General features: G+C 35.4%; 1 protein-coding gene across 3 annotated transcripts in view; it reads right to left on the bottom strand.

Moving 5' to 3' along the window:
- The window catches only part of LOC149777227 (dynein light chain Tctex-type 5-B-like), a 28,065-nt gene extending 6,224 nt beyond the window's left edge, over positions 1–21,841 (bottom strand). Inside the window, exons 1-3 of one of the 3 annotated variants that reach the window (XM_089941972.1) lie at positions 21,705–21,841; positions 5,893–5,990; positions 5,291–5,428 (exon numbers count right to left, since the gene is read on the bottom strand). In XM_089941972.1, the coding sequence (XP_089798098.1) occupies positions 5,291–5,401 (111 nt within the window). In that variant the 5' untranslated portion in view covers positions 5,402–5,428; positions 5,893–5,990; positions 21,705–21,841. The remainder of the gene's footprint in view (positions 1–5,290; positions 5,429–5,892; positions 5,991–21,704) is intronic. The other 2 variants (XM_089941971.1, XM_089941970.1) reach the window with 2 other exon arrangements.
- Positions 21,842–23,956: the final 2,115 nt, after the last annotated feature.

The following is a 23,956-nucleotide window of genomic DNA, read 5'->3' as shown; positions in this document are numbered from 1 at the left end:
TATTCAATTGCTTTATAGCTAACACACCTTTATATAGATAACTAAGTAATCAGTTTTGGAGACAAAAGATTTTGTTGTATTCGGGTACATGCAGGTTGGCTAGAAATTAGAATGGTGTACAGTGCAGATGCACACTGTTTATAATAACTGACTGAACGTGCGGAGTAGCTTTGTTGTTGGGTTTGAACAATTCGAATTTCGACTCTATAAATGAAGACAGTTTTTTTCATGCAAGATCTCAAACATATACGTTCATAATTGTAATTTAAAAAAAACATCACTACTAACAATTTTATTTTACCGCATCCTGAACACAAATAAGGTGCGGACGATTTACCACAATTAACAAAATGGTTAAACCCACACATACCATTTATCAGTGTACCTCCAAAGATAATTTTTTGGTAAACTATAATTGCATTTGACAACATCGTTAATAATTCATGAACGTCTATGTATGCAATCTTATCGAATAGATTCACCTTTAATAGGTTGATCAAACAGGCACTGGCCTAGGTTCGTCTTCTGTCCACCTTTGAGATTTCCTGTCCATTTTTTTTAGTAACCCATCATTAATATAGTTGTATTTCTAGTTTGGAAACTATAATAGGTTATATAAAGAGACTCGATTATGACCCAAGGTGCAAATTCGGCAGACATACATCACTCTGGTGCTCAGGTGGAAATGAAAAATCTGCGTAGTGACAGAAAGGAATGTGCAGCGGCAGTAATCTATGAAGAATGGGGACCTTTAGGTCGACAAGAATGGCCTGTCATTTCACCTTACAGTTTAATATTCACAAGGCCACGGTCCACACTAAAATATATATTCCAATCCACGTATGATGTGTATGATTTAAAAAAAATTCTCTCGTTCGTTCCCATCGTTCCTATCATAATTCCTATTACTTATGTGGACTACGACTGGTAAGTGTCCTAATGAAGTTTCAAACGGATGTCGTTCTGGTAGGTCTATATTATCCAACTATGAAACGACGGCGATCTTAAAAGTTCAAAGGTTGAATCTATCGTGTGGATTAAGGTAAGCATGGAGTTTGTCTCTCCTTTATCTGAAGTTTACATTAATGCCTATATAACAAACTAGTCAGCGTTCCACATTCATGTAAGCATCATAGACCATAAGTGTGAATCACTGTAAAATCTAACCCACCAAAATACAAATTCAACTTTGTTGCATTACTATTAAGTTGGCCATCATTTCCTGGTTGAACCGCATCAGATGAATAGTATGACTAACAAGAAAAGAAGCAGACGCTTGGTCATGATGTCATCAAATACAAATTTCTCAATCAAGGCTTATAAACATTTGTTTCTGGACCTTTGCTGCATATGTACCGATTGATGCAAGAGGCCATCATTGTTGAAGTTATGTAACAAAAAAAAATACAAGTAAATAAAATGCATGCAGGGGAAGAAAGCGCGTGCAGTTTAAAAACAGCTATATGTATTTTTAAGGCAAAAGATTAAAATCAGTCGGACATCTTGCTTTAAGCTTTAAATAACCTAGATTTGAGGATGTGATATATGGGTAGCCTTTTCTCATACCAACAAACCAATGTGACTTACAAAACAAAAACCCTTATTTACAAAACAAATCATAGGCACGGCGTGACTTCAGGACACATTGTGCTAACTGACTTATAGGTAATAACCCCAACCCACCAAATGACAATCCCACGAGAAAATTAAAACTTTGTAACTCTTCACAAAAGATTTCTTACCGTTGGCATCATGACTGTGTAAAGATCAATGGTCTACTTTCAACTCACCGGATACGAAATAATGAAGGTAGTAAACGCAATAATTTATCAACGGTCAATTTCATAGGTCATATATTTAATAGCCCATATTTAATAGCCCATGAAATATTACTTTATAATTATAGCACCTATTACAAAAGTATCGGTAAATAATAATGTAAGTTCTTACGGCAACAGAGCCCTTGATTTACATGGTATACAAAGGTTTCCTTCTAAAGTGTACGCCATGAATGTACCTGTAAGGCCTTTAACATAACCCGAAAGATTGTATTTTATCTAGAGTTGTTGATAGGTGAAATAAACTACTGAAGAACTTTTTCTTTTTCTTCATGTTATAGGAACGTATATACCCAAAAATCATTTAGTTCTTTTTCCTATCAACCACAACCTCAGATAAAAGAAATGGTATCTACACGGAAGAATCACATTAATGGAACGTATTTGACATGGTGCAATTTAATAATAAAATGCCGAGCTTGCTGGGGATCACGTGTAAGTAACGACGTCCTCTCTGGGAAATGGACAACAGGTGTATTGTCAGCAAACATACTATACAACGTGTACGTAATTAGTTTCTCTGTAAACATTTAACAAGGACTAACCGTAGGGCTAAGTTCCTGTATTGATGTAGTCACAATAATGATTCTTAACGCTGTAATTAGTTTATAATATTTGCAAACTGTTAATTAAAAGTGTGCTGAATTTTAAGTGGAAAAAAAAACCAGTACGATTTTTCTCTTTGGTTTGACTTCCGTTGACAATGTTGTAAATATGCAATGTATAACAATATTTATTTATTTGATACAGGTAAACCTCCATTTCATACCTCTAGTATTGCCGTTCCTACCTCTATTATATATATATCGGCGCTCCCCGTGTTTCTGACTCGAGGGTCTGCATAAAATCTGTCCCCGCTCTCTGGGTACGTGACTTAAGGGTCTGCATAAAATCTATATATATACTGCCTTGAACTAGTTCCCTGACTTCACTTAACTCATTTTTCGCACGCTTGCTTTACACTCATCTCTGAAAAAATAAGTGGTGGCGGCGTCAACAAATAAAAAAGTTTAGGTTAAAGATTTTATGCAGACCTATAAGTTATAAATCCGGGGAGTAGGGATAGAAACATAGAGTCAGAAACATGGGATTGCACGTATATATATATATATATATATATATATATATATATATATATATATATATATATATATATATATATATATATATAAAGGAACAGCCTTTCAATATCATTTCTGGATATGTATTACATATTAGAGGTAGAAAACGGCAATGCTAGAGAGATGAACTGGAGGTTTACCTGTATCAAATCGACTGATGATAGAACTTATGTAAATCCATAGTTCACACACCTGGGAGCGAAGAATAGTTATCACATATGGGTTACAAAAATAGTAAGCTGAGCCACTTTATTCCAAAGCACTCCAACCTTACCTCTGACCTTCAAGCATGGCCAAGGTCACTTGAAAGTTTAAGTTACAGTTTGTAATTATGATCTTTATAATCAGCAACGTGTGAGGTGGGGAGGACGGATTTAAAATGATAATTCTACTGTAGAATAAGGAAGCTATAAGGTCTTACATTATAATGCAAATCTATACCCACTCCTTTGGTTAAAGGCAAGGTTGAGGTCATTTAAGGGAAAACTGATGTCATTTTGTAATGTATGTCTTTGTGTGATTCCTGGTACATGATTTTATCTATTTATTTGTAATTTTTATTCATGGTTGTAAGTTGTACAGATTATCTTTAGTTAGATTTTGCCTACATGATTTTGGTCTGTTCTAGAAGTACTAAGTGAGAAAAACTGCATAGGATCTATTAATAGATGCTTAGGAATATGCTGATGATTACTAATAATAATCTTAATAATAAGACTGAATGATGATTCTGGGTTAAATTCGTATTGGCTGAAGGAGGTTGAACGGTTCTAGAAGAATTTAGTAACTTACCATTGGTTGGGCTAGGTCACATGAAAGGCAGTTTCGAGAAAATTCAAAAGCTAATGTATGTCATGTGGGATACATTGTGCAATACAGTAGTAACAGAAGGTATATATAACCTGAGATGTGATCAGTCAAAATCATTCCTAGTTTGGAGTCATTTTCATTTCTTGAGTTACTTTTGTAAGTTTGAAGACATTGCTTTATGTTCTATTTGGATATTATTCGAGAGGAAAAACATTTGTTTGGACTGTTCAGTGGAAACAGAAACACTCATTATTCGGACTAAAAATTTTTTTCAACTATTGTGCATTATTCAAAGAAGTTCTAGACAACGACATCTTGGAAAATTCACGATTCTTGGCGGATCATTACATTTCCGCTTTTAAAATTTATACGGAACTTTTAAGCCTTTCCGACTTTCATAGAACTTTGTCAGGTTCATTTTGGATTCACTTCAAAATACCGTATGTTATTCTCACACTTTCATTTATAACTTTGATAATTAAAATATTTGTTAGGTTTTAGAAAATGTATTGGTGGTACTTCTTTATGTACCTAGTTTATGACCATAGAGTCCTAACAATTTAAGACTTCAATAATATTTGTATTAAGCATTAGAGCAGGTACGATGTATCATTCCTTAAAAAATTAACCATTTTTTTTCTCCATAAGGTAAGTTTATTTTTCATGTTTATTGTCATATTTATTTTCACCGGTTTACCGAAAATTTCTTTGATCTTCTTCGAACGGTAATAAACGAGTCCTGTGTGTGAAACAAAAGATTATAATTAAATCCCTTACGTAGCTATTGCATGATGTATGTCAAAGAACCAACCAATATATAGTTAGAAAAAAATTAATAGATCTGTATGTAGATGGGTATCTATGAAGATAAACAGGTATGCCAGTTTGCATGCCTCTCTAAACAAGTCAAAACCGCATTTGTGTCTCTGGTCTTTCAAGTGGAAATTCACAGTTAACCAACAACTATACAAAAAATTTCAATCTGTTAACCTTTCCTATAGCATCATCTTTTTGCGTTCTGCAATAAAATTAGCTCGAAGCTTCTCTTAAGCTTAACAAATTATTATCATTAGCTTCAAAGCTCATCATTATTCCAAAATATTCCTCCTCATTTTTATGTATGATTAGACGTTGTTATTATGTTGTTATAGGGTTTACAGCCATTTTTCAGCACAAGATAGGCTATACATGGCGGCCAGTATTAATGGTGGACGAAGAACCAGGGTAAAACCCGGAAAGAACCACCGACCCACGAGAAGCTACCGGCAAGCTTTCTCACATATCCACATTTGCCGAGCCCGAGACTCGAACCCACGCAGACAGAGGTGAGATGGCAGTGATCCGTGACGGAGTGCGCTTTAGACCACTCGGCCACTCGGGGCTCCCATGATTAGACGCATAATGCAACTACTGCTATAGCTGTAATAGCCGATCTTGAATGTGTTTTCCCGTAGTATGAAACTATCGCCCGATTATTTATATTTTAATAATCTCCATTTTTTGTTAGGCTTCAGATCTTACCTCCTTCTGATCCTTGGATCCGGCCGTTATTGTGGCCTTGAATTTGGGGTGGACTTTGTCGTGTTCCTTCAGTGCCTGAATCGTCAACTTGTCATTGGTTGCAGTCGACATTATGCACGTGCTGCATTAGCATTCAATCTGCAAATTAATGTAAATAGAATACAATGAAGTGAAATAAAATTAAATAAGATACAGTCCATTTTAGACTTTCGATTAGAACATTTAGTGATGAAATGCCATTTTCCCTAAGAAGTAGTATACAAAGTTAGAGCACGCGGACGTAGTTTCCTGTTGCTATTTGAATGACCATACTTTGTTCCACCTCATGCTGGTGAGAATGCATATAAAGTAAGTCGCCGGAATTCACATTTCATGAAAAAGCTACGACACAGGAATCCTTGCGTAAGAGATTCATTTTGTAATATAGTTTATTTTCTAAATCTGACTCGCTTTAAACTGAGACTGTCTCATTTTGAAATATAAACATGAAAATAGTTTTGGAACAATGTAAATATATTCAAAATGCCTCGGCAAGTTGTATAACTGAACATATAGTAAGGCTAAATAATGACTTCGTTAAAAGAGATATCAACCTTACTTACTGAACACTGGACGATACGCAACTGTTAAGAAAGTATAATTGTCATGGATGCGGCTCTGTGAACTGAAGAAAAGTCAATACTTCATTCAGTGAACATATCTGTTGCGCGAATAAAACGAACAATATGAAAGAAAGAAAAAAGAAAATGTAAAACAAAACAACATGCAGAAAAGTTGTATTATCATGAAAGACTTTGGTCAAGCACTAAGTAACTTCAAAAACTCTTTCCTTTCCTTATCAAAACTATTAAATATGGCACCTTCCCTTAATATACAACTTACCGAAAACTTTGTGCAAATGTATGCCTGTGTTACTTTCATACTACAATTAATTCACTTCGAGTCACGCATAAAAAGCTTCAGTTCAATTGAAATTCAATTTGCTGTTTCACCTTCATTGGGTAAATAAATGTTGCAACTAACCCTCCCCGTCTACCTATAGGTGGGATTAAACAAACACTAGATCCTTTATTTAGAGATCATATTTAACTTTATAAATATCAAGTCAATTCTATACCGTATTTCTCTCTTGCTAATCAGATGTTACAAATGTTCCGATTTCACCTGAGACTCCTGAACGATAAAAGACGATAGCTGTAAAGATCATCCAAGTGTAACCGTAATATAAAGGTTACATTTAAGTCAAGACCAGGTAAACGATTCCAGAAAGGTGTTTATAAAAGATTGAAAGGTAAGTCATTATGTCATTGGCATGGCTATGTAATAATGATATAGACATAGTTAACAGGTGTCATAAACAGGGTTGAAAGGTATTTAATTATGTCTTATATATGGTTACAATGTTTGTAATTATGCTATAGACAGGGTTAAAGGGTATATTATTATGTCATAGAGAGTAATTCAAATAACCAGATTCTGACGTAGTCTTTACAGCTATGAGGGTCAAAATAAATCTTCTCCAAGTACAGAAAATACATTTAATAGACAAACTGATATTGCTAAAAACCTTGAAATACGTTTTATAAGAAACAGCCGAACGTTTTAAGATTATCTGAGCAAATATTGATTTTTCTAACTCATATTTATCTAGCATAGTGGGTAAATTATGATTTTGTTTGCTGAGGTATGCATTACGAACTAGATGTTACATGTGAAGTGTGAACCGCTTCGTTTATTATCAGCAAATCTGTTAAACAAGAAATCTTTGACAAAGTAGCACTTCCGAAAATTTACTCTGATTGTACTTGCAATGTGAAAAGATCAATACTGTTATCGGATATGCTGATCATATTTTGTCATTCTGTTTGAAAGATATATCTTTCAAAATTATTTCATGTTATCATGTATCAATACTTATTAAGAGAACCAATGATAAATGTTTTGTGTTTCCTGTTTACTACTTACGTGTCAATTTATAATGTAATTTATATATACCTTGCGTTATCTAAATAGGAAGACAGTGAGCTTTTGCATATAGGCAAGCGCTACGTTTCGTTCAGAGTAAATGAGTTTTCTATACCTTCAGCACTCCTTCGATCATACTTCTTCCTTATGTGGAGATCCAGGCATGGCCGAATGGGTCAGGGCGCTAATGCAATAGAACTAGGCAAATGGATCCTTTACGTATGTATGTATTTATGTATGTATGTATGTATCTTGTATGAATGTATGTGTGTGTGTGGAATCGTTTTAATTTATCAATGATGATATTTCAGTAATACCCATTTCGTACTCGCATACCCCTGTAAGAAGTTCACGAATTTTCATTAAACGTGTAAACCTTTTATGAAGAATGCAATAAACGCTTTATTATTCAGCGTTAAATTAACAACGGTCTCTAAATATTCACTGTCAAATTAAACCCTGCAAGGAGTCCGTTTTGCAAAGACCTCAGAATATCCTTCATGAAATAAAACTATTTATTTTGCCATATTATTTTAGCCACATAACTGTCGATTATCCAATCTACTGCAAGTTATTCAATAGTAGCTGTTTGCATTTTGTTGTTTGTTCGTAATTCTAGCTGACCGCCAGCTAATCATATATCTGGCAGTATGCAATGACACGTTTAGTACTAAGCGTATCTGACTAACAGGACTGACGTGACCCTAATAGTAAAACAACCCGTTTTAACACGCAAAAATTAAGTACGCAGTGACTTCATAACTTTCACCAAATTCACTTGAACATATCATTGTCAACCGAAACATGTCATTCCGATAGGGTGATGAAATTTACAAAGGGAAACTAAACAATAGAGATGATCTGCTAGTAAGCAAACGTGGTTATTTCGGTCATGTTGATTTGGTCAGTATGTTTAAGCTCTATGTAACCTCTGAAAGAACGCATATCTGGAAGCAGCATTTATAAAGAACATTTCCTCTTCTATAGGCGATCGGGACCTGTACTGTTTTAGTTTTTGTATCTTTTAGCAATTACACACCGAGATATTTGGTTAAGTTGGTCAAAATGTGTATGCTATTGTCTGATCTCCGCGCCCAACTGTACCAGTAAAATCATTGATATATCGTCCACCAAGTTGATCATATCGATTGATGGAAGATATCTCGTCTACATGAAAGTTTCAATGACACAACGAACATATTGTCCATCTGAACGTTTTAGCGACCCAAACCATCTAATTGATCACATTTCCTCCCAGTGATGTAAAAAAATATTCATAAAATGATTATAGTAATTTTTACGATCACGAGTTTTTGAGGTGATTATTAAGGTTTGTACAGTTTTAAGATGCAACGATGAGCGTTCGTAAATGTCTCTGAGGGGCGTGTGAGCAAGCGATTCTCATTCAAACCCCTCAAAAACACAACGACATAAAACCAGATAGTACTCATAATTTGCTGCGGCCTATTTATGTGATTTCAAGCATATTCTGTCAATAATTTTACTGTCAACCATCACAAACATGTTAGCGTCCGCTTCCGATTCAAGTTGTACACTATATATTTAAAGGAGCATCATTAGCTGAACCTGGTGCACCATAATGGTGAGCAGGGACTTGTTTGTAAGATATCACATAGCCATTACAAACCTCTTAAAAGCTGTCAAAACATTAAAGTAGCTTTCATGACGTAATATTCATCGAGATTTCTGCTTTTTGTTTGGAGGTTAAAATTTTCAAGGACACCATATACATGATGAGTGGTGAGTATCATGTTTATATTAGTGGTATAGCTGTTTCGTTCAACTTTTAATATATATCTATATATTCATGTAGGTATCCTTATATTCATACAGGTAAGTGTCATTCATTAAAGGTATAGACTGTATATTGCTACGTATAGTGGCTTCAAGTAAGTAACAAGACAATTGATAGTACAATTTTTAGGATAATAATCTAGAAATTCAAACACTGTACATATTTTTTTATATCTTTCACTCTGTTTGATTTTATATTTTAGGGAAAAAAATTTATTTCTTGGGAAAATTAAATGCTTGTTGGTTTTTACCTTGTCTTGTTACTTACTTGTAGCCATCGCCTCCTCCCCCCCCCCCCTTCGCATCACAGCGAGTTAGTGGGATCCTAATATAGGTCCATACTATCGCCTTGGCACAAATAGTTAGATTTAAAGGAAGGAGTATTGGGGATAATACGTTCGACACCGTTACAGTGACCGTTGCGGAAAGATTTTGTTTCTTGAGATAACTTTATTTGCGTGGTGTTTTATTAATAAAAGAAAAATGATGCGTGGATGCGCAGTGAAAGGTTGATTGGATTCGGCGAAAGTTCTTAACATCTTTGTACTGTTACAATTATAGAACAATATGCGTTAGACTTTATTTTGGTTTTTAAACCTGCGAAAATCGGGAGCGCTGTTTTGATTGAAAACTAAGTTTTGTATTTATATTTAAACTGGTAATTAAATACTTCCGATGTAAGGTGTTTTTGTAATATGCAATTTGTCATATGAGATTTCTCTTCGATTGTTTCTACGTATTTGTTTTCTCATCTCTAACACAAATATGCATAAAATTGTGCTTGTTTGTCATATGTGAATGATAGAATTTATATCCCAGGAAAAGCCACATAAAAGCATTAAATTGCAGGAAAATTGTTAATGGCCAATGCTTCGCCCCGGGCACCGCTGGGTTAGCTCCCGGGCCACGCTGGGTTAGCTCACAGCGCTTCCCAACAATAAACAACCTAGCTTTGGGAGGGGCCCCCTGCCATGTATCCTACCCCGGCTTCGACCCTTCGGACCTCGTATTCTGGCCCTCTGGGTCATCGTCGTCGCCCTGGGAGCCATTTACGCCACTGGCCCCGGGCGCCATTGGCCCTTAGTACGCCACTTAATTCCATTGTATAATTTTTTCAACAAGATTGGAAATGGTTGAGGAATTCACTACTTTTCATTTATCTGAAATGGGTATCGGGATCGGAAAACCCAACCATGTTGTTTAACATAACTTTTGCTTTTGATGTCTGTAAAGATTTCCATGATCAACAGCAAAGAAAGCATGGTAATAATTTTATACTTCGCTCTTCGAGTGGTTCTTCATTTGTCACAAATGTCATGTAAAATCTAGGGTTTTATTTGACAACTCTTCAAATTTCTTGAACATGAGCACTTGACATCCATGCTTTACCGGTTTATGCGGCCCTTACTGTGCTTTGTTTATTTGATTTCAAGGTTTAAAACTCTTATTTCTTTGCTTCAGCACTTCTTATCGCCCTATGATATACACCTTTGCCCTTTTGACATTTGAAGAGGAGAACTATCGATATTTGCCACCGGCAACAAAGTCTGTAAAGTTATTGTGTGGGTCCTGTCCACAGAAATTCATGTCACCACAAGAATCTATTGAACTGGCATGATAATCGCATGCTACCTCTGTATGACTTTCCTAGGAGGAGTCATGAAACGAAGAAGAGACTACTTAACTCATGGAATCTTCACGACAGTGCAGGATTAAACCCTGTGTAGGCCCTTAGGCAGTCGAAATATTGGGGCAATTTATCTCCTAATATGTTTAATCAATATTTTTTTGATCCGCTGTCGCGGGGCCCCTAAAATGCGTGGGGCTAATAGGCAGGTACCTACTCTGCCTATTTGGTAATCGGGCACTGCTTCACGAGATTTCATTTTATTTCCATTGTTCGGCCAAACTAGGCCATAAAACCTGTAAACCGCAAAGAAAGAATGTCAGTGTGTGTTCTTGCCACAATTACTGTTTTATAGGTTGCTTAAACTTAAGCATAGATTGTTTTCATAAACAACTCTCTCTCTCTCTCTCTCTCTCTCTCTCTCTCTTATAATGTAAGATTATTTACCAACGGATTTTACGCAGGTTAATCTTAAACCTGACATGAGACTAGTTACACCACTGGCGTAGTTCTTATATTCGGACAGCATGTATATCAGACACAAAAGGAAGACGTCGTTTGTGAGACGAGAATGACAAAATTGGCAAAAAGCATGCACCAAATATTAAGCGGGGCAGAGGAGGGGGACTGGATACAATGCAGTTGCTTGGTTTTGTTTTCATTCAGTGTAACGCCATTTTTCAGAATATGATAGGCTATACAGGGCGACCAGTATATTTGATGGAGAAAGAACCCGACAGAAGACCCGAGAAGAAACACTGACCCACGGGAAGCTAGTGGCAAGTTTTCTCACATACCGACATTGGCCGATCCGAGCCTCGAACTCACACGAACATACGTGAGATGTGTAAGTGATGGAGAAAAAGGCGAACACCTTAGACCACTCAGCCACCAGGATCCTCCAAAACGCAACTGTCATATTATAGTCCAATCACATGACCCTTTGTAAGAAATAGCATGTAATTAAGTATTATAAAAAAAAAAACTATTAAAAAGACTTATCAAATGAACTCACTTTGTAATGTTAAGATCCTTGACAAAGAGGTTATATACGTTTCCATTTATCATGACATGTGTCATCAGGTGAAACAGTTTTCCAGTACCTTTTAATAAACATTCTCTGAACAGAATTCAATTAGATGACAATGTAAACCATGAAGGAAAGGTGCTATCAGTTAAATCTTAATTTACCTGTCAGGTGTAAGTCGGTGCAAACTATGAAGCATTAAATCTTATCTTATGGCTCAAGAAACAGCGTTAACATTCTCTCTCTCTCTCTCTCTCACACACACACTCACACACACACACACACACACACAAATCAAGCATTGATAACACATATTTATATCTTAACTCTTTGCTCCCACCCCTTGCTTTTGTTCTATTGAAGGGATGTGATTCAGATGTTATTTGCAACAGTAATCAAATGTTTGAGACAAATATAATGTCATATATATATATATATATATATATATATATATATATATATATATATATATATATATATATATATATATATGGACACGACGTATTCAGTAGAACTAACTCCAACACAAGAAATGTATTCATTACATTAAGTGTGCTCCAGTTTCTCTAAATATCACAATATTACAGTATTGTTGTCCAACGAAATCGGACACGTTCTAACTTAGATTACAAACATGACCTTTGACATTTCAATTTCTAAAAACTGACATTAACATGTCAACACACCATGTTTCTGTTTATCAATGTTTCCTCCTGAAACAATAACTGCCCTTGACAATATAATTGGTTATTATGCTGGCACATGTAATTGACAAATCTGATGACCTGTCTAGTCTATTTCGCTTGCCCGTTTCAATACTTGACTGCCAATATGTATAGCCTGTGTATCGAATATAACGGATTCATGAAGGTGTTCGCTTTTCTTAAAAGGCTTTGTATTCTTTTAACTGAACCGATGGGAGATTGAAAACCGATTTATAAGTGAGTTAATACTCATATGGTTCTTGAACACGATTTATAGAAACTCTGCATAGCTTTGAAGGTTTGTGTAAATGGTATCAGGATATTCGCACTTTTACTGTGTTTAAGATTTACTTAAAGGAAGTTCTCTTGGAGAAAAATGAGAGTTCCTTCAGCATGCTTTTTTAAATGTTAAACCCGGCACTAAAAGATCATCTAAAAGAAGAAGAAACATATTCAATACAAAGTCTACGAATAAGGGAGCAGACCGAGTGCGGGCAGTGAATCACAAGGAAACTGAATGGCCGGGTTTCTAGTATTGCCTGCCATATTGACATGTCCTCTAATTAGGGCAAAATCAGTTATAACCCACTATATTTATACCATATTATCTCTTTCCACATTGTAAGATGTATCACATGGTATTTATGTTTCTGGTGCCGCATTTGCCCAAATAACGGTTATGTGTTGTACGTTCCGATGTTGAGATGTGAAATATAAAGCAATTATTTTTCAAATATTCTCCAACTTCAAAGTGTTCTAATTTGTAGCACATTCATTCACGTATGAATGTCGTCGGGCGAAAGTTGGTTTTCACCATTTGAAATATAAAAGAAAGATGTTAATAGCTTGCAAGATTTGGTACTGGGATTGCTTGAAAAAGATGACGTACAATATAAAATACCCACAATTCCATATTATTGATTTAACAGCAGATCTTGCGAACAAAAAAATATAAACTATGCATTGTATTTAGTTCCTAAACTGACCACATATATACATATGTACAAGAAAAACTGACTTAGCCTTACATCTCTTCCTTTTTCATTATTAACACGTTAACCCCTGGCGACGAGTGTACGCGGCAGGAGGTAGTAGCCTACTGCTCTGTAGTGTCAAGGTCATGTATGATACACTAAAGTGGGTGGCATTATAGAAAGGAAGACAGATGTAGCTCTACAATGATACCAAATAATCTGGAAGTTCTGGTTACACAACAAAATACAGAGGGAAAAACCTCATATTTTGGACCCAATTTTTTTCCAACCAAAATTCGCCCGTGATCGGAATCCAATTTTGTGGCCGGATTTTAGACTTTTTGGTCTCAGATCTAAGGCAGACCGGTATGAACTGCAAACAGACAGATGAACCTTTGCAAAAAGTAGGATAATATGGGCATTTGGAATAAAGAGTGGTCTCGATACGAAAATAATTGGTCCATGCGCGAGCCAAACAGCCAATGAAAAACGATGTTCTAACACAACTAGCATTATGTTATTGGAAAATCACCTGGAAATTGATGTATTAGGATTTATTCAGAAATATCTTTCAATATGTGTTTCCTACTCGAATTTCAGGCGAAAACGACAAAAACCTCCTGGTGTTAATGTGTTAAAGTACGGTAACAGATGTTAACATATTAACATTTCTTTTTCCTTTCACAAGTTTTAGCATGTGGCAAACACAAGATTTTACAAAGCAATTTAGTGTCATATGAATAGCTTCTGTTGTCTGGGAGTTCAATACTTAAAATGTACGTATTTGATGGAAATTCAATACTTAAAATGCAGTATTTTATGGGAATTCAATACTTAAAATTTATATCTTTGATGAGAGTTCAATGCTTAAAATGTACATCTTTGATGGGAGTTCAATACTTAAATGTACGTCTTTTATGTGAGTTCAATACTTAAAATGTACGTCTTTGATGGGACATCGGTACTTAAAATATACATCTTTGATAGTATTTCAATACTTAAAATGTACGTCTTTTACGGGAGTTCAATACTTAAAATTTAGATCTTTGATGGAAGTTCAATACTTAAAATGTACGTCTTTGATGGGAGTTCAATACTTAAAATGTACGTCTTTGATGGGAGTTCAATACATAAAATTTAAATCTTTGATGGGAGTTCACTACTTAAAATTTACATCTTTGATGAGAGTTCAATACTTAAATTTTGGATCTTTGATGGGAATTCAATACTTAACATGTACGTCTTTAATGGGAGTTCAGTACTTAAAATGAATGTCGTTGACGAGAGATCAATACTGATAATGTACGTCTTTGATGGGAGTTCAATACTTAAAATTTACATCTTTGATGGGAGTTCAATACTTAAAATTTACATCTTTGATTTGAGTTCAATATTTAAAATGCACGTCTTTGATGGGAATTAAGTACTTAAAATATACGTCTTTGATGGGAGTTCAATACTTAACATGTACGTCTTTGATAGGAGTTAAACATTTCAAATTTGCATCATTGATGGGAGTTCAACACTAATAATTTACATCTTTGATGGCAGTTCAATACTTAAAATGTACGTCTTTGATGGAAGTTCAATACTTAAAATGAATCGTTGACGAGAGATCTATATTGATAATGTACGACTTTGATGGGAGTTCAATACTTAAATGTACATTTTGATGGGAGTTCAATACACGAAGAAGATAGTGCTAGACGTGTCTTAAGAGAGAACTAGAAATGTGGTAAGCTAGAGTTCGACGTGTCGTGAAATATACCTAAACGTACTTTAGGATAGAGTTATACACATCTTAACTTGGACTTGACGTGTCGTAAAACTGAGCTAGACGTGCCTTTCGAATGAACTAGACAGAATTCAACGTCTCCTAAGATAGAGTTGTATATGTACAGAGCTAGACGTATCTCAAGATAAAACTATATGTTGTATTTTAGAACTCGTTGTCTCTTAAGAGAGGACAAGATGTATCTTCAGGCAGACCTATACGTCTCTTTTGAGAGTAGGCAAGTCGGATTTTATGATAGAACTAGACGTCTCTTAAGAGAGGACAGGACGTGTCTTAAGATAGAACTAGACGTATCTTAAGAGAAGACAAGAAGTAACCTAAGATAAAACTAGACGTCTCTTAAGAGAGGACAGCACGTGTCTTAAGATAGAACTAGACGTATCTTAAGAGAGGACAGTACGTATCTTAAGATAGAACTAGACGTATCTTAAGAGAAGACAAGATGTAACCTAAGATAAAACTAGACGTCTCTTAAGAGAGGACAGTACGTGTCTTAAGATAGAACTAGACGTATCTTAAGAGAGGACAGTACGTGTCTTAAGATAGAACTAGACGTATCTTAAGAGAAGACAAGATGTAACCTAAGATAAAACTAGACGTCTCTTAAGAGAGGACAGTACGTGTCTTAAGATAGAACTAGACGTATCTTAAGAGAAGACAAGATGTAACCTAAGATAAAACTAGACGTCTCTTAAGAGAGGACAGTACGTGTCTTAAGATAGAACTAGACGTATCTTAAGAGAAGACAAGATGTAACCTAAGATAAAACTAGACGTCTCTTAAGAGAGGACAGTACGTGTCTTAAGATAGAACTAGACGTCTCTTAAGAGAAGACAATATGTGTCTTAAGATAGAACTAGACGTCTCTTAAGAGAAGACAATATGTGTCTTAAGATAGAACTAGACGTCTCTTAAGAGAGAGAAAGAGAGCAAGATTTGTCTTAAGACAGAGCTCGGCGTGTTTTACAATAGACCTAAAAATATCTTAGGTAGGAGCTTGACGTGTCTTATAAAACAGCTAGACATGTCTTAAGCTAATCCTATAAACTACCACACTGCAGACATCGTAGCAATGTGACTGAATTTTTTTCAAAGCTACGTTAAAAATCCAAAATCACACACACCCACACACACATACAACTTGAACCGCCTGCGTGTGTCTTAAACACGTTTATGTAAATAATTACCATGGTCACATCCAATTGAAAGGCCTTCATGTGCCAGTATCCTTTCATATTTGCCACAGTCCCATCAAAACGAACAACCTGCATGTGTCTTATAAACATTTATTTAAATAATTACCATGGTCCCATCAATCTGAACAACCTGCACGGCTGTTTCCGTAAATAATTACCATGGTCCCATCAATCTGAACAACCTGCACGGCTGTTTCCGTAAATATTTACCATACTCTCATCAAACTGAAGCACATCCACGTGCCAGTGTCTGTAAAAGAAACCACCTTAGTCCCATCGAACTGAACCATCTGCGTGTGCCTTATTCGCACTATAGTGTCAGTATATACATGATTACCATGGTAGAATAAAAGTGAATCACCTAGATGTGCCTACGTCTGTAAATAATTATCATGGTCAAATATAACTGAACGACCTGCATTTGCCCTATCCATACAATGACAAATATTTCCCGAGTCCCATCAGATTGCAGCACCTCAATGTGTCAGTGTCTGCAAATATATACTATGGTCAAATCAAACTGAATCACTTGTACGTGCCTGTGTCTATCAATAATTATCCTGTCTCACAAAATTAAACCACCTGCATGTGCTCTATTCACGTTGTAGTAGTACTCTAGGGGTGACAAAAATACACGAGAAAAAAACAACAACTATGCAATCAAGTTTTGCCCGCGTCCAAAGTAACTTTTAAATTAAAAAATATGCAACATTGTGACATAGTGGCATGTATAATATGCGCAGTGTAATGAAAGATTTCTAGACTAAGTCTGCTGTCTCCCAGTCTTAGTCTGATATATCCTAGTCTTAGTCTGATGTCTCCCAGTCTAAGACTAATGTATCGCAGTCCAAGTATGGTGTCTCTCAAAGTCTGATGTTTAACAGTCTAAGTCTGATATCTAACAGTCTAATAATGGTGTCTCCCAATCTAAGTCAGTTGTGTCCCAGTATAAGTCTCATGTCTATCAGTCTAAGTACGGCGTCTTCCAGTCTTAATCTGATATCTCCCAGTCTAAGGATGGTGTATCCCGGTCTGATGTCCCATAGTCTAATTCTGATGTCTCCCAGTTCTAGTCTGATGTCTCCCAACCTAAGTCTGATGTCTCCCAGTCTAAGTATGGTGTGTCCCAGTTTTAGTCCAATGTCTCACAGTCTAAGACTGATGTCTCCAGCCTACGTATGATGTATTCCAGTCTAAGTGTGATTTCTCACACCTGTAATGAGGAACACGCTGTATTTGACAGCCTTGATTTGCTTGAAAAGTGCACATACTAATTGATTTGTTTACATATTCATTGGCATGCTTTCAAAAAGAATTGATATAAAGGCACTTAGTATGCTTATTTATGAGAACAACGTGTTTATTATGGAATTTTCACCTTTACTCTATCCAGGGCAGTTTATTTTACCCCAAATACATCCATTCCAACAAATAATGTTCAAGTGAAGGTCACTCTAAGGTGACGCATATCGTTTTAATTTACAACATACTGGTTATACCACTGAAAGTAATGATCTGCATGTGTCGTGGAATAACAATCCTTGAATTTGCAGGAGGCAGTGTGCTACACTCATGTCTTCCTAAACTGTCGGTGAACTGTTAATATTAACTGTACTAATTATTTCTAAAGGCCTAAAACATTTAACTAGATGATAAAAATTATGCTGTAAGTGAATATGTTCTTGGCAACAAGGGTCACGGATCTAATATGTTATCTACGTAATGCAATCTAATATATCTACAATGGCGTGGAAATGTTATCTAGGTAATGCAATCTGACATATCTACAATGACGTTGAAATGTTATCTAGGTAATGCAATCTAATACATCTACTATGACATGGAAATGTTATTTAGGTAAGCAATCTATTATATCTACTATGACAAGGAAATGTTATCTACGTAATGCAATCTAATATATATGCAAGGACGTGGAAATGTTATCTAGGTAATGAAATCTATTATATCTACTATGACATGGAAATGTTATCTAGGTAATGCAATCTAATACATCTACTATGACATGAAAATGTTATTTAGGTAATGCAATCTAATATATCTATGACATGGAAATGTTATTTAGATAAGCAATCTATTATATCTACTATGACATGGAAATATTATCTGGGTAATGCAATCTAATATATCTACTATGATATGGAAATGTTATCTACGTAATGCAATCTAATATATATGCAAGGACGTGGAAATGTTATCTAGGTAATGAAATCTATTATATCTACTATGACATGAAAATGTTATTTAGGTAATGCAATCTAATATATCTACTATGACATGGAAATGTTGTCTAGGTAATGAAATCTAATATATCTACTATGACATGAAAATGTTATCTAGGTAATGCAATCTATTATATCTACTATGACATGAAAATGTTATCTAGGTAATGCAATCTATTATATCTACTATGACATGGAAATGTTATCTAGGTAATACAACCTAATATATCTACTATGACATGGAAATGTTATCTAGGTAATGAAATCTAATATATCTACTATGACATGGAAATGTTATCTAGGTAATGAAATCTAATATATCTACTATGACATGGAAATGTTATCTAGGTAATGAAATCTAATATATCTACTATGACATGGAAATGTTATCTAGGTAATGCAATCTATTATATCTACTATGACATGGAAATGTTATCTACGTAATGCAATCTAATATATATGCAAGAACATGGAAATGTTATCTAGGTAATGAAATCTATTATATCTAATATGACATAGAAATGTTATCTAGGCAATGAAATCTATTATATCTACTATGACATGGAAATGTTATCTAGGTAATGCAATCTAATATATCTACCATGATATGGAAATGTTATCTAGGTAATACAATCTAATATATCTACGAAATTTTCTACTGTATTATAATGTATCAAAGTTTAGTGTTGAAAAGCAATATTTCATACTGATTTTATCAAACGTGGTCTAATTCAACGGACTGGCCAAGGCTCAGAGACGTTGCGTCTCATAAGATCAATGTTCGATTCAATTTAGGAGCATGTTATGCAACACATATTGCCTACTAAAATGTGTTAGTATTTCAAAGGTCAGAAGAAAAAAAGAACTTTCGGTCAAATTTGTTAGAAATGTGCACACAAAATTCAGCCTTAAGTTCACAAAGCAAATAAAAAAATAATATATATATATATATATATATATATATATATATATATATATATATATATATATATATATGTGTGTGTGTGTGTGTGTGTGTGTTACTGCGTATTAATCGTCATATAGAACCACACCTTAAGTACCAGTATATAGCTCCCACACTGTATGTAACTGTATGTACCATCATATAGCTTCCACACTGTATGTAACATCACAGAGCTCACGCACTCAAGTATCACCATAGAACTCCCGCATTTTATGTACCATCATATAGCTCACCCACAGTATGTACCATTATATAGCTCCCACACTGTATGTACCATATGTAGCTCCGACACTTCATTATCACCATATAGTTCCCCCAATGAATGTCCAACATGTAGCTCCTACATTGTATGTACCATCTTACAACTCCCACACTTTATGTAACATAAGATAATTTTGACACTTTATGTACCATCAAATAACTCCCATGCTTTGTACACCATCATAGAGCTCCCGTACACTTTGTACCGTCATATAGCTCCCAGGCTTGATGTACCATCCTACAGCTCCCGCACGTTTTGTACCATCATATAGCTCCAACATTGCATGTGCAATCATACAGGTTTGACACTTTGTGTACCATCATATAGCCACCCTCACGTTATGTACTTCATGTAGTTTTGACACTTTATGTACATCAAATGGCTCAGAAGCCTTATGTACAATCATAGAACTCTCACACTTTATGTACCATTATAAAACTCCCAGACTTGATGCACCATCATATAGTTTTGACATGTTATGTATCATCATATAGTTCCGACACTTTATCTACCATCATATTATTTTGCCACATTGTGCACCAACATCATACAGCTCCCACACCTTATGTCCCACCATATAGCTTCCATAATGTATGTACCATAATGTAGCTACCAGTATTTATGTACCATCATATACATCCCACACTTTATGTACCAACAAATAGCTCCCACACTTTAAGTGCCATCTTAAAGGTTTGCCGCTTTATGTACCATCATAAAGCTCCCATATTTTACTGTACTGTCCGATAGCTTTGATACTTCGTTTACCATCAAATAGCACCAACATTTTTTGTGCCATGATAAAGTTTTGACGTGTTTTCTACCATCATAGAGCTCCCACACTTTATGAACCATCATATAGCTTTGATCTTTAAGGTGCCATCATATAGCTTTGATCTTTAAAGTGCCATCATATAGCTTCCACGCTTTATGTAAAATCACGTAGTTCTCACACTTGATGTACCATCATACAGCTCCCAGTTTTATGTACCATCTTAAAGATTTGACACTTTTTGTACCATCATAGAGCTCCCACATTTTATATACCGTCATACAGCTCCCAAACTTGATGTACCATCATATAGCTCCGACACTTTAGGTACCATCATATAGTTCTCACACTTTGTGTACCATCATACAGCTCCTAATTGTACGTACCATCATACAGATTTGACACTTTTTGTGTACCATCATATAGCCCCCGCACAATTTGGTCCATTATATAGTATTGACACTTCATGTACCATCATGTAGCTCCCAAACGTGATTTTCACTCATATACCACCCATACTGTATGTACCATCTCAGAGCTATCTCATTTTAAGTACCGTCATATAGCTCCCACACTTTATGTACCATCATGTACCATCCACATTTTATGTATCATCATACAGCTTTGACACTCAGTGTACCATCATATAGGTTCGACACTATGTAAAATCATCTAGCTCCGACACTTTATATACCATCATGTAGCACCCACATTTGTATGTATCATCATACAGCTTTGACACTAAATGTACCATCATAGAGCTATCTCATTTTAAGTACCATCATATAGCTCCCACACTTTATGTACCATCGTGTAGCACCCACATTTGTATGGATCATGATATACCTTTGACACTATGTAAGATGATATAGCTCTCGCACTTTATGTACCATCACAGTTGACACTTTGTGTACGTTCACATAGCTTTGACATGTTTCTATCATCATACAACTCACGCATTATATACTATCGTGTAACCTGATACACTGCGTATCATGACTATATTTATCACGCATCCTTCGCTGGTAACAAAACGATTTTTAAAAAAATAACGTTCAACACATATTACTTACCCCTCAACAATAACAATTTTCAAGACACCCTCTACTCCAAGCCCAGCAACGAACACTATGAAAACAGATCCGTTGTACGAATTACAAATCAAATATCGCAGAAAGAAACAGTGACTCCCTTTCTGTTCTTAACGCGATGTTGGGCATATAACTAGTGCCGGAGTCAAAAGTTAAATATCTATTGCCGTACTCACCAATATGGAAGTTCATTTTCGTAATGGGGTTTTTCTTACTTTGAAATTTGAAATCCAGTCCTCACATAAAAAGACGAAGAAAAATACCAGAAAAGTAGCGATTCTCACACTGGTTATTTATATTATTTCTGTGACAGTGGCTTAATGTACCAAATCTCAAAAAAATACATCCCACCCCCACCCCCAAGAAAAAGGACATTGGATATGTCACTGACATCATACAAATTCAAAAAAGAAAGGAAATGGGCAAAGTACAGAAATCATTTGGTAAAGTTGTGGTTATACAGATGTTATAACGATTCCAATGAAGTAGTACACCTACTATCTGCCTCTCTCTCTCTCTCTCTCTCTCTCTCTCTCTCTCTCTATATATATATATATATATATATATATATATATATATATATATATATATATATATATATACAGACAGAGTAGTTGTACTACTTCTTTGGAATCTTTATAACATCTATATAACCACAACTTTCTTAACTTTATTTCAGATTTATTTTTTATTTGTGTATTGATAACGTGGCAAATTTACCTAACTAACTAACTAACTAACTATATATATATATATATATATATATATATATATATATATATATATATATATATATATATATATATATATATATATATGTATATATATATATAAATTGAACAACAAACAGAATTAATACAAGTACTATAGGAAAAATTTGCAAAAAAAGAAATGTCCAAGTCGTCTTATAAGATACATCAAAGAATATATTAAATCAGCATACTAGAGATCTGTTGACAGTTTGGCTTTGTAGTGATCTGGCGCATGGCAGTGGAATGAAAAAGTGAATATAGCATATATATATATATATATATATATATATATATATATATATATATATATATATATATATATATATATATACGTGCGCGCAAAACACACACAGAGAAGCACCTACCCCCGAAAAATACTGCTGCTGTAATAGCATTAATGAAATGGAACTCTTTCATGGTGCCCAATGTATTTTGGATGAAAATGTGAAAGAGCAAATCTCATTCTACATCCCACAGGTTAGTACCATAACATTACCAGCGTCCAATTCAAATGATTATCCAAACATTAGTGCCGCTAATTAATATGGTGTTGATGCTCGAAAATGACCACGATAAGGCTTATGTGAGTACGTGAGTGGATAGTCAGGCAATCAGGGCTCTGAATTGTCTGTGGCACACTTTGCAGGAGATGCCGCTTGGGTTTGGCTGATAAACAGAGGACGTGCTGCAGTTCTGACGTTTATGCTCCTCGCTCGTTTGCACTGCCTGTGCAATTATCCTTCATTCAAAGTCCAAAGCTACATTATGCAGGAGATAGCGATAGGATGAGCGATCCTATGCGATATCTTCCAAGAGTCAAGGTCAATGTTGAAGTATTTTAAGGATGATTTGACGAGAACTTTGAAGCGTTTCGTGTGACCACCCCGTGATAGCTTTGCCTCATTAAGCTTGCCGTGGCAGATCTTGGTAGGTTGGCGCGTAACCTCTGTCTTCTTGATTACGAGTGTGAGACTGAAATTCTAGCGAGCTGAAGAGAAATGGTCTGTACTCTATGGCATGGCAGGCTCCGATTTTCATTCGAGGTACGGTTGTCAGCAAATAGATCACGAACAGACATTTCGTGTGACTGCGTCTTCGCCTGTATTCTCTTCAAACTGATGTCGCTCCCAATATATGCTTACAAAAGACATCAGTCAGCATGACAGAGAACACCATCCTTAAGAGAATTGAGGTAAACACGCAGCATTGATTGATACCATTGGCGACCGGGAATGATTCAGCGAACTTGCCATCATGGAATAGCCGAACCATCACGATGAATTTCTCCGCACAATCAAATTTTCTAATGATAATGCCTCCACAGTTGACTGTGTCAAATGCTTTTGTCAGGTCGTTGAGTGTCATGAACAGGTTGGAGTAATTTTCCTGGCATTTCTTCTGGAGTTGACGAGCAGTAAACATCACGTTGTTTGTCCGTTGTCCTTTCTTGAAGCCACAATGACTCTCAGACAAGAGTCCTTG

This window comes from Sinohyriopsis cumingii, chromosome 18 (assembly GCF_028554795.1).
Source record: "Sinohyriopsis cumingii isolate HCF-2022 chromosome 18, ASM2855479v2, whole genome shotgun sequence".
NCBI classification, from domain to species: domain Eukaryota; kingdom Metazoa; phylum Mollusca; class Bivalvia; order Unionida; family Unionidae; genus Sinohyriopsis; species Sinohyriopsis cumingii.
This window is presented reverse-complemented; position numbering and strand designations above follow the sequence as displayed.